Below are 13,141 nucleotides of genomic sequence, written 5' to 3' on the forward strand. Positions count from 1 at the left end.
TTTTTTTTATGTTGTATGGGTTCTATACAATGTACATCCATGTTATTTTGGGGCAATTTGGTTGAAAGAAACCCATATTTCTGATATGAAAAACTTTGAAAACGGGTCAAATTTGACCCGAGGAAAACACAAGGGTTAAAGGTAGAGTCGTTCTTTCCCAGCCTTGACTCAGTCAGAACCAGTGTACTCGATGCCATCACAATTTATCTGTCCCCCCCCACAAAAAAACAAACAAACAAAACAAAAACAAACACACATTCACCACCCTTTCAGCTGCCTTCATATCTCTGGGATCTGTAGTCTTTTGGCAGTGAGGTAGGATTGTCAGACACACTGTGTATTTGTTGCCTTGTTTTGGACACTTTCATGTGAATGTATCTGTGTTGTGTTTGCAGCTAGAATAAAAGGCTTGCTCTTAATTTAACTGTTGTCTCTCTTTTGGATTTATTTATCTTTGAGCATCTTTGGGTCTGAGAAGTCGGGCTGTGTACTTTGTATTTCATGTCGTGATGTGGCCTGTTTGGTCAGCTGAGTGTGAGGAGTTTTTTTTTTTGTTTTTTTTTACAGCTGGTGGACATTTAAGTCTAAATGAGTGCCATGGTCCAGCGAGGAGTGTCTCAAAGTGTTTAAGTGGAATATCTTGGTTAAATCACACAAGTATTTCCGCAATTACCAAAGTCCTCTCCCTTTGCCTCTTGGTTATGAACACATTGTTGAGAAGGTGCTGAAAGCTTTAAAGAAGCAGACTTGGATCAAAGAATGAAAAAGTCAATGGAAGAGTCTGGCTTTCCAACTTTTATAGTCTGTTTTATTTCATGATGCAATTCCTCCTTAAGTGCAAGAAAAATTGTGTGGACCATAACTCTGACTTTGAAGAAACAAGCGTCTCTTTTTACTTCCCAAAAATACAGAGGTTGGAAAGGCAAGGATTTAGAGAACTAAGCCCCCCCACATCCATCTCAGGAAACTCCGAGGCCCTCTGGTCTTCCTCTGCAGTGACGGCACTTAATCACACTTGCAGAGCTGTAATGGACTTCACATGCCCCGTCCCTTTCTTCTCCTCCTCCTACGATCGGCTCTCCTCTTTCAGAGTGATGTAGGGTCCCGAGAATGGGGAAACACCTTCCAAGGAGAAAGCACACATGCACTTTCACAACACACACACACACACACACACACACACACACACAGAACTCCTCGCTGAGTGCTGAATGGTGAGAGAACAGCACATGCTGCATGAGACGAACTTGGATAGCAACAATTCTCCAAACTAAAGGTAAGACAGGCAAAAATATTTTCTTTATGGGGGTTCTGAGAGTTTTAACATCAGTTATTTTGAAAATAGACTTCTGTTTGTCACTATATAATCAGAAATGTGTTTTTTTTCCTCATGCATGCTTCTTGATTTTAGATCCAGTTTGCATGTGTAGCTCTTAGGCCTTTTCCCCAAAGTTTTTTTTAAAAGTATAGGTTACAAAGTATAATAGCAGAATGTCACACTGATTTAAAAAGAGTTGATCAATCCCCTGCCAATATAAATTCTTTCAACCCTGACACTACAGACAACACAGTCATTGAAGTGCAACATTTACAATGGAACTTAGCTTAAAACTATATTTTAAGATTCGGGCATCTGTGTTTCTGGGAGCGCAGCTGCTGTATTTGATAAGCGTTTAATTGGAAATATTCTTTTTTGGTTTTATAGCCTCAGAGGAAAATGTCTGCTTGTTTATCTTTTTCTATGGGACTTCTGTAGCCCAAACAGGCCTATCATTATTTTTGAGGATCATTCTTTCCCGGAGCATGAAACCAGAGAACCAAAAGATGTAACCTGTGATCTCTCTCTGACGTCAGAGTTGGCTCACTGAAAAAGAGGCAAATACTTTGGTGGTAATTACATCTAAAGGAGCTTTATTTTCTCCCAGCACTATAAATTCTTCAGTAGATACTACGTACTCATCAACAGACGGTTATATTCATCTCTGGAGGATTGTCGGCACAGATAAAGAGGCCTTTGTTTCTCCGGCTGTGGCAGACAGTCACGTTCACAAACAGGCCTCTTTTTGTAGTGTAGTGTAAACCTACTCTAACTGGAAAGTGTCCCGGGAAAACTTATGTCAGGATTTGACACTTAATAAAATTTAAATGAAAATGAAATAATATGAATAAATCAACTTCTTTCTTTTCTCTTTTCTTCTGCCCTTATATAATCCCAATATGTGTGTATATATATATAAGTATTGAAGTAGTAACTCTTCCTTTGTTTGTCCCAAAGTTTACACATTTGATGGTGAAAATAAATATATACAAATGACCATAAAGCATTATTATTACACAAAATAAGGAAATAGTTCATGTTTTTTTTTAAAGATTATTTTTTGGGGCATTTTAGGCCTTTAATTCCACAGGACAGATGAAGACATGAAAGTAGAGAAAGAAGGAGAATGACATGCAGCAAAGGGCAGCAGGTCGGAGTTGAACCCGCGGCCGCTTTGTCGAGGAGTAAACTTCCGTATGTGTGCGCCTGCTCTACCAACTGAGCTAATCCGGGCCACAAAATAGTTAATGTTTTGTTATATTAGCAAGTCTATATTTCTTTGTTTGCCAAAACGTCATTTACAGAATAAGACATACAGCTTGTTATCCTAGAACATAATTAAGTTATTTACATTTTATTTTGTTATGTTCATATGAGGTCTAAATCCTTGTTAAGCAGTTAAGTAATTCTTCTAAACTTAGGAAAGGCCATTTTTAAGAAGATGGTAAAACAATGTTAAAGACACCCCCCAATACATTTTAGTTATCTAGTTAAAGAAATCTTAAAATTACATCAGTTTGTTCTCCTTCATTATAAAGTCCTAAATATATATATATGCAAATATTGTTTGTTTTCTATTTCTATCTTATTTTCAATCTATTAGACGCAGAATGTCTCTTGCTTCACTGTAAAGTCTATTTTACCTGTATGTGCACTAAATGTTTTGAATTTCCACATCACACTGTAAGTTGCATACTGGACCACGATTGGCTTCCAACTAGTTGTGATGTCGAATGTGATGAAAGTCCAACTTGTACATACAGGTATAACTCATATTTAAAGTGAGCACAGAGAAACGTTCTTCCTTCGACAGATGAATATGAAAACAGCCTTCTAGAGTGATAAACGCTGCCCAGTGAAGCTCAAAACATCCAACTGAAGTAACATCAGGCAAAACACCTTTTTGACTTGAAGTATGTTTTGTTGTTTTGAGTTGTTAAAGAGGGCTCTGGGTCTCCAGGTCCCAAACATGACAGTAAACCTAGCAGGTAATCACGTTGAGAGGAATGTTTGCAGCTATTTTCTATTTTTTGTTTTCTTTCTGTAAATTTGTCTTATACACCCGCCTTAGAAGAATAATGTACATCGCCCAGGCCCGTGCTTCTTTTCAAACAGTTCACCTCATGATTTATTTCCCCACCTGCCTCTACTGTTTAACTTAAGATTAGATCACTGCCCGTCAGCCACAGTTCTGTTCTTTCTAAGCCCCCCTCACTCAATATCCTAGCAAAACATCAAAATATGCCAGCGCAAGTTTAGACAGTGATGACTAATAATTTGTCTCAGTGTTGAAGCCAGGGCCAGAGAGCGCGACAGTCCACACAAACCAAAGCCAACAGTCCATTAGCACAGAATGCTAACAGTCAGCTAGACTCTGGGAAATATCAGAACATTGTCAGGACCGGCTGACCCAGACCAAGAAACAGTTCCCGTCGTGTGTGTGTGTGTGTGTGTCTCAAAGGTAAACACAGTTCAAAGAAAACATTAGAAGCCAAAAGATGATAAGTGATAAACATGTTTTCGATTAATGACAAGATGTATGTGTTGAGTTTTGGCAGAGTGTAATCGTTTGTGAGGGCAGCCTGGTGTGTGTCAGTCCCTCCCTGGTTATTATGACAAAGTCTCTACAATGTGAACACTTATTTAATGCCACTTGTACCCTGCTGCAGAAACACAGAGAGAAACAGGGAAATGTGCCAACTTAAAGCTGTTCTGTTCCTCTAGTATGCTCTAATCTAAATTGATACTTTCATGTTTTTTTTCGGTATTTGTCATGCTTAAAAGTCTTCAAATGGCTTGAAGGAGAAGGAAATGGACCCACAATCCTCGGCTTCTGAACATTGAAGACACAGGAGAACCAGAGAGAAAGCAGAGCAGAGATACAGAGGAAAGAAGAGACAACGATTTCTCCATCACCTGATTTGTGGAACTTTAACATGGGATGAGCTCCTGACATCACTTAAGGTACTGTTTTTTTTTCATCCTCTCAGTTATAAAACATTCTTTATCTATCATAACAGCTGTCTTAAAAGAATCCACAGAAAGCATAAAGAATAGTTTTTTTCACTATTACAATATTGCTGCATTTGGGTGTGATCACATTGGACGCATTTCTTAACATGCTGCTTTTTTCAGTTACTGTATTTGTTAGATTGTTAAGTAAGCTTGTCTACTCTTAACTGTTGCTTTTTGATATGGTTTGTTTTTGGAGTGATTACCGGCACACAAGTTAAACAGGACTCAACTACAGTAACGTCACACAGTTTGACAGAGGAAATAAAAAGCTATATCTGGGTTTGTTTACCTGGCGAATTAAAGGGGCATTCCCCTGATTTTACACATCAAGATCAGTTTACTTGTCATGATGAGTACTACTCAATCTGAAAACAGTCGTATAATGTGGCTTTGAAAAAGTCTGAAATAACTTTAACAATAACCATGATGACGTCATTAGGGTCTTCTCTGATTGGGCGACGACTACTAAAATGTATAAAGTAGAGTGTGAGTTTGAAATGGCGTAGACATTTACCATGATGTGAGTGCCTAATAGGCACTCCACTGATTTTGACACATTAATGTCTGTTTACATGACTGGGCGAGTGCTACTGCATTATGTGAAAAAAGTTGTAAAAAGCTTTTTGTGCCTCCAGAGGGAGCTGTGTGAAGTCCGAAAAGTTGCCTCAAGTGATGTCACTTGAGACGGCATCAGTTGAGTCTTAAGACTAAAAGTTTGAAAATGAAAACTATCTAGAGGTGTGGGGTTAGAAAGAAGTGGGACCTCTGTAGCCAAGTCTTCATCTCTGCCTCTGCTTGAGGCGACATTAGCTGCTTCTAGCATAACTGAACTAAATCTCTTAATGAACTGTTGGTGGCCATGATGCATTATGTTTTTGATGAGGTAGAATTTGTGGAATAAAAAAGACAATATCGCTAATTCTGCTGCATCGATTTTTATCCTTTTTTTAAAACTGTCTGTTGTGAGTCTGACAATGTCACAGTAGCGCAATGATAAATCGGTGGAGTTCTTTTTTAAGTGAAGAATCTTTCTCTTTTGAGCTCATAACTTGTAATGGAGAAGTGCTGGAGTACTCCTTTAACACCGGTGTCCATAACGTTACATCACTGTTAACCCACCTACTATAAGATATGTACTGTAGAAGTGTAGCTATTGTCACCTCTTAACTTCTGACTTTTCCTGTCAGGGACTGTCTCTGTGGTTTGACGCACAGAAGTATAAATAAAGGTTGTTAATGTCTGTCAGCCTTCTAAGAACACTTGTGTTGCTTGCTTACACATTTCCGTGCTCACACATACAGGACCTCTCTAAAGGAACTTCCTGTTTATGTCCAGCTGTTCACCAGTGTATCCTGACTGAGAGCCCGACCAGATCCTGGCCTCTGAGCTCTGACCCCCTTACCCTGGAGGGGCAGGGGGGGTCGACGGGGAGAAAATGCGGTGTACAACCCTGTTGGCCCTGCTGACGGGGGTTGTGCTGTACCTAGTGATGGGAGCGCTCGTTTTCGGCACCCTTGAGTACCCTGAGGAGAGTTTGGCATACAAAGACCTGCTCACTACCAAGAAGACCTTCCTGGATAATAACACCTGTGTCACTGAGGAGGACTTCCGCAAGCTTGTGAAGGTATCACTGACTGAGTAAATGTGGCCAGTGGCCACAACTTTAAAACAATTTCAACACATACATACAGTATTTCTTTTGCTCTTTCAGATTGAACTTTATTTACATAGCACCAGTGCTACAAACAATTTGCCAAACTAAACCCCCCATCCTCCCTGAAGGTTCTGACATGGGCTGAACTTACCAATCTCATATCTTTTTCAGTCTTTGCACAGTACTCTATTCAAAATATGAGTTTGCACAGTAGTTAATACAATTCTGAATAGTGAGAGTAGCGTTTTCAACATGTGTTCTCTTTAAATGTTGCCTAAATAGTGACACGATTAAAAATAACAAAAGAGCGGACAGACAATTTGAAGGTCTATTTTCATCATATGAAGGCTGTTATGTCAATTGTATAAACCAGTGGCGGAAAGTAACTGAGTACATTTACGTACTGTACTTAAGTAAAAATATGAGGTACTTGTACTTTACTTGAGTCTTTTCTTTTCATGCCACTTTGTACTTTTACTCCGCTACATTTCAGAGAGAAATATTGTATGTTTTACTTCACTACATTAATCTGACAGCTTTAGTTACTAGTTACTTAACAAATTAAGATTTTTGCACACAAAATGTAGTTTATAAAACACAATGTTTTATTATATATTAAACTACCCAACAATATGTAGGTCTACAAGTACAGCTGAAATCATTAGCCAATTAAACACTTAGTTGATTGACAGAACTGTTTTTAATCGTTTCCAATTTCTAAAATGTGAGGATTTTTCTGCGTTGAGTAGACTAGTACATTTTCTTCTACTTTATACTTCTACTTCACTGCATTTCAGAGGCAAATATTGTAGTTTTTACATTTATGTGAGAGGTATGTTACTAGTTATTTTATATATTAAGATTGATTTCAGAAAAACATACAAGTTAAAGTTAAAATACAACACGATTAAAGATTAAAGCAGTAGCTTGTGGCTTGTGACAGTTTACAAAAGAGCAGTGTCTAGTTGGCTCCCCTTGTCATGTTTCAGATGCTTTAAGCAGTTCCACCAAAGTGTGAATTCCCATCACATGGTTTAAATTAAATAATTGCTTGAGCACCAAATAGGTCAAATTATTCAATATTTCACACAAAAAAAGTCCAGCAAATGAAGTATACACAAATTTGTAAAAAAAAAAAAAAAAAAATGTATCACATTATGACCCTTTAAGTTAACTAAACCAAACTATCTAACCTTGAACCTAAAATGCAATTCCATCTCAACCAGCTACAACAGTAAAATGCTCCTTTTGCATTGATGAATTGTATTATTATTTTTTACATCATTGTGCTAGTACTTTTACATTAATAAAGGATCTGAATACTTCTTCCACTACTGGTTTAAACCACAATCCAACTGATAGATAACTTAGGTACCTGGGAAATCTAGCCTTCCTGTCTCAGAAGCCTACCTGTGTTGGAAGATAAATGTACAGTTAAATAAATGACATCCGTCCCCTGCAGGGAGTGGTGTCTGCGGTGGAGGCAGGCCTGGATGTGAACAACCTTCCTCAAAACTTCACCAGCCGCTGGGACCTGGCCTCCGCCATCTTCTTCTGTGGTACCATCATTACCACCATAGGTAGGCAGGGACTGACCTTCAGGCTGCACTTTGAAGATCTTACAGCTATTAAATGCTCTTTTAGGTGAAGATTACATACCTGATATGTTGTGAAAACAATTAATAGGAGAAGAAACTTAGAGTTTAATCCTGAACATATGTGATTCTTTCAAAATCTTTAACACCAAAACCTTGTTTGATTGTTGAGTACAGGAGCATGACTTATGTCTGATTTATTTCATTGAAGTGCAAACGTTGACACCAGTTTCACAGTCACAGAGCTGATCTGGAAGCAAAAATGATCTATGTGGATTAAAAACTAATCTCCATGAGTTGCATAACTAAACTGGTAAACTTAAATCTAAAATGTTGGGTCAATCTATACAAAAAACATAAATAGTGACATTTTTTATGTATTTAAATATAATAGACATGCTGGCCTTTGTGGGGTTTTTTTTTTTTACATTGCTCTTTGTTTCTCTTCAAACCTACAGTTGGTAACTTTCATGACGTATAGTTTTTTGTCATATTTGCTGAAACTGTCACTATATCCTAACAGTACCACATGAGACAGATAATCTGAAAAAAATCACATTCCTCTGCCTCCTCCTGGTGCTCCTAATGGGAAAACAAGCCATCAGAGACGAGAAGTCTTTAACTGTCAAACTAGGCAGTGCTAATCAAATATGAATCAATATTCTGATACTGTATTGCCTCTTAGTCACCTCACATGTTTTCAGGAACATATTTTAGTGTACTATTTAGCAGTAAAATGAGAGGTTGGCTCAGATGCCGGCCGCTGGGCTGTGCTTGGTTTTGACTCGACTTGGTTACAAACTTTCTCCTTTTAGAAATAGGCAATACAGTAACAGAATGTTGGTTAATATTTGATCAGGGTTGTCTAGATTGATCGCAGTTCACAAGCAGTTATTGACACTGTTAGAATCTTCTTGGCTCAGATTAGTTGTTTTTCTTCGGGCATGGTGAAAACTTCAAATACCCTTAGCAGCACTAGGGGGAGGCAGAGGAACACATTTTTTTCACAGTTAATCTGCCTCATGCCCTACTGTCAGGATATAATGACAGTTTAAGAAAATATGACAATAACTTATTTTATAAAAGTTATCTACTGAACCTTTAATTCTAGTCATCTACATGTAAATGTACTGTTTGTCCAAAAGACATCTCAGAATTGGGTCTCAGGTTGTAAATGGTACTGATAGAAAAGGAGTCTCTTTAGAACTCACATGCATATTAACTAATGTTAGTAGCTGAAGGTCCTAGTATTTTTTATTTTCTTACAGGTTTTGGGAACCTGTCTCCTCGGACGTGGTACGGCCAGTTGTTCTGCGTGTGCTACGCCCTGGTGGGCATCCCCATGTTTGGCATACTGCTCGCTGGAGTGGGTGACCACATGGGCACAGTGCTGCGGAGAGCTGTGGCCAAGATTGAGACCCTCTTCCTGGTGAGAATGATATGTCCTGCCCAGGAATCAAACCTCAGTTGGATTTACACCTGGTCTGAATCCGTTTCAACCTACGAGGCCCAGACCTTTTTTTCAGCAGTGCTTAACTGGGTTCTGTGTGATTTTCTAGTTAAGAACCAAACTAGAACCTCCTACATGGATGTGAACCATTGTTATTGGTGTATATTCATATTCCTGTAGTAATGAAACAACTGAATTTCAGTTTCTTCAATTGTTTTGAAGGAAGAAACAATGTAGAAATGCTAAATAAGGTAGCTAAATGTAGCTGCTGCCTCCACAAAAGGCACAAAAAGGAAATTGCAAACCATCTCTGCAAGTGATAATTTATTTATTTTCATGGCTGTTGTCAGCACTGTCTGCACACTTCAGCTCCTCAGAGGTTACACATACTGTAGCTGCAGCCCTGAGCAGATACACAGGAGCCTTGCTCTAGGGCACCATGGCAGTGGTAGCTGAGGAAGAGGACATATTTAACTTATTTAACTCTCATGTCTCAGAAATCTCCAGACAGTATGGATATTTGAACTACCAACTTCAGTGTCTAACAACTTTTAAACTTGTTTCATTAAATCCATCATTACAGTCTTAAAAGGGGCTGCACTCGAAATACTGAAAAAATAACGCGGGCTAGGATTGCCTCCACACAGCTCTCACAGACTGTTCCTCAAAACTTGAAATACCGACTTTTTTTTACGGCCACATGCACTAACATGCACCTGCAGCCAGACCGGCTTTCAAAACAAAGAACAGAGGAACTTGGATTACAACACACACAGGGAGTGTGAGTTCATTCTTTGCTCAGGACACCATTTCTCCACTATATCTTTACATAGCAAATATTTGTTTGCTGCCATATTAATGTTCTGAATATCGAGTTCAGCCCCTGTACTCATTATCATTCATTCTGCCTCTGTTTTTGCTGTCTTTCTCTCTCTCTCTCAGAAGCGTAAGGTCAGGCCGACCACTGTGCGCGTGATCTCAGCGGTCCTCTCTATCCTGATTGGTTGTCTGATCTTCCTCGCAGTGCCAACAGTCGTGTTTCAGAAAGTGGAGCAATGGTCATTTCTAGAGTCACTCTACTTTGTGGTCATCACCCTCACTACTGTTGGCTTCGGAGACTACGTACCAGGTACTGAGAAGCTTTTTAGTTGCATCTGTGGTGATCAGAACATCACATCACATTAAAACTTTCTCTGTGTCCAGGTGGTGGTGGCGGCTGGTTCTTCAAGCCTCTGGTGTGGTTGTGGATAGTGTTTGGTCTTGCCTACTTTGCCTCCATTCTCACCATGATAGGCAACTGGCTGAGGGTGCTGTCTAAGAGGACCCGCGCTGAGGTTAGAGATACATGGTACTAGACAGCCAGGAATGTACATCAAGAGAGAAAGAGTTGCGCTTAATCTTGTTTAGAGGTTTGTCTTTTGTGTCATGTGTCTCTCTCTCTTTCTCTCTCTCAGATGGAGGAGTTGAGGGCCCACGCTACAGACTGGACCCAGAACATCCAGAACATGTCCATGGACTTCCGCATCCCTAACCCTCTGGAGTTTAATGACCCTTTCCTCCTGCAGCGCCGGCGCTGGAAACGCAGTGAGCGTCGGCGTATCCGCCGGGGAGCCGAGGGCACTCTGGGGTACTTGGATCGAGGAGGATCTGAGAATGGACACCTACCGAACCGCTGGGCTGGCCTCTCTAGCTCCATGAGCCAGCTGGAGGCCCATTCGTCTCTTGAGAGGGCGTTGATGGCCAAGTCCAGGGCACGGGTCAGTGCTGCTGGAGTTGGAACGGTCCCGAGAGTAGCGCCTGCATTGAGGGTTGACACCGCTGTGGGCCTGCAGGTGGAGGGCAGGTCGTTTCCTCACCTGCTGACCCGGTCATTCTCCCTCCCTGTGGCCCACTCCACCTTAGAGCTGGACTCTGCAGGTGCAGCCATGCAGGGAGGAGCCCTCACTGGATCTGAGTCTTCTTTTGACTCCAGATCAGACGTCTCCTCAGTCTCCTCGTCCTCCTTGGCGCTCCGCAAGTTCCTTCCCTGCCATACAGTCAGCAGCATGGATGTGGGAGGATTGAAAGCCGCAGACATGAACACAGCACAAGAGAAAGACCAGCTGATTCCAGCAAAGAATTGTGGAACTGTAGACAACAAAAGCTACAGACATGCACCAGCTCCTGGTTTGCTTCCTCGCTTCTCCCCTCTTCCTTCTTCTCACCATCCTTCTCGCCACCCAATTCACCTGCCCTCCCCTCCCCTCCACGCTGCCTCCTTACCCAGCTGCCAGCTGCTGGATTTCTTCGGAGAGAATCTGGCATACATCGACGAGTCCTCGGACACTCTGAGTGACCGCGCCCAGCCAGGAGCAAGAGAGGAGAGGAGGAGACGGCCACGAAAGCCCAAGAGGAGGAGCATGAGGAGGCAGCTGTCACACAGGTGGAGCCCTGTGCAGGTGAGAAGGCCCAACAGTGACATGCAGCCGCCGTCAAATCCCCCCACACCACCTCCAGACTCCTCTCTTTCAGACGTGCCCCGATCAGAGAACCAGGCCGGTTTCAGCTCCGACACTCTGACAGCCACCACACTCACGACACGGTGCCAAAGTCAAGATGTGACATAACAGAATAGTCATAAAGCTGTCATAACACTCTCCAAGACCACTAGATTCTAAGAACATATATAACACATGCATATCTCACCATCATAAATATAGCTGATGTTCCAGAATATTTAGTATTTAAGGTTAGCCTCACAAAGTCAGCCCACACGTTTTGCTTTATTACTTTTTGATCTGACAAAGCTCAATTTACATTTGTTCAGCACAGCAAATCCTTTATGTGGGCTGTACAATAGATTGTTGACACTGCCTCCTTTCAGACATGGCGATGATAAACATGAACTTGTACTCCAGACTGAATAACTGCATCAATCACTGGGCTGTCACTGATCTTTGCTTCAGAGTAAACAAGACTAAGAGTCTACAGCCATGCAAGCAGCTCTGTGAGACTTTACATCTACAGTATACATCTGTAACTGTGACTTATTTGTTCCAACAAATCAGCTGAACTCAATTGTGCCATCTACACTCAATGTCCTTATTATTCAAGAAAGTCCCAGTGAGCACTGATGAACTAACACGTTTGCGGTCTTTGCAGCAATTACCAGAAATATGTCACAAAAAGTGTAGCTGTTAGGACCTTTCCCTTTATTCTAAATGGGACATGAATGTGTCAACAAAATGTCCAGGCAATCCAATCAACAGTAGTGGAGACATTTCACTCAATGCAACAAATGTCAATCTCTTGGTGGGGCAAGAGGAATCATATCATATCATATCTGGGAATCATGAATGTCTGTACAAAGTTGCATGAAAATCCATCCAATAGTTGTTGAGAAAACAAGATTATTAGATAAATATAAAGAGAGAGAGAGAGAGAGAGAGAGAGAGAGAGAGAGAGAGAGAGAGAAAGAGGCCTTTCAAACGAGGAAATCTAGCTTCTTTTTAAAATTGACCACACCTGGTGTGTAAACAGTTGGTCACAAGTCCCAGTGGTTTAAAGAGACTATGAGTCACATCACGTCATTATCCAGACATCACTACACATAATTATCTACTTTGTTGATCTGTCTTTCAGCCGCTGAGCTTAATCGATTCTCTGCAGGCGTATTCAGAATTAACTCTCACATTCAAGTTGGCTTTGTGAGGCGAACTCTTGGCGACTGACTAATAGCTTCAAATTCAGTGCAGGGTTTTGAAACCAATCAAAATATAATAATACCCATTTATGAAATACAACATTAAAAGAGAAAAAGAACAGAGGACGAGAGCAGAGGAGTGTTTTTACGCAGCAGAGGCCATTTATTTAAAATGTTTGACTTGTTTAGGACGTCATCTGCAGACAAAATTGATTACACTACACAATGCGTCAGAATCTGGGTGGCTTACCACCTCGGCTTTAAAAACATTACCAGGGAAAACCCTGCAGTGGGTGGGGAACCGGAACCACAACAACAGTACATTATCATCAAAGCACAGCTGGGCCATCATTCACCCTCAGACCAGTGTCAGTCCCTTGTGTGATGCTGTCATATAAGACTATTGAAGTCTTTATTCGAGATTTAC

General features: G+C 40.8%; 1 protein-coding gene across 1 annotated transcript; it reads left to right on the top strand.

Annotated features, from left to right (window-relative positions):
* Positions 1-627: 627 nt before the first annotated feature.
* Positions 628-11,950, top strand: kcnk4a (potassium channel, subfamily K, member 4a). Its single transcript, XM_031303007.2, has 8 exons — positions 628-1,276; positions 4,103-4,282; positions 5,669-5,957; positions 7,450-7,567; positions 8,851-9,011; positions 9,975-10,161; positions 10,236-10,366; positions 10,487-11,950. Exons 3-8 carry the CDS (start codon positions 5,769-5,771, stop codon positions 11,636-11,638), a joined length of 1,938 nt encoding a protein of 645 aa, XP_031158867.1. The 5' UTR covers positions 628-1,276; positions 4,103-4,282; positions 5,669-5,768; the 3' UTR covers positions 11,639-11,950.
* Positions 11,951-13,141: the final 1,191 nt, after the last annotated feature.

This window comes from Sander lucioperca, chromosome 1 (genome assembly GCF_008315115.2).
Source record: "Sander lucioperca isolate FBNREF2018 chromosome 1, SLUC_FBN_1.2, whole genome shotgun sequence".
Classification (NCBI taxonomy): domain Eukaryota; kingdom Metazoa; phylum Chordata; class Actinopteri; order Perciformes; family Percidae; genus Sander; species Sander lucioperca.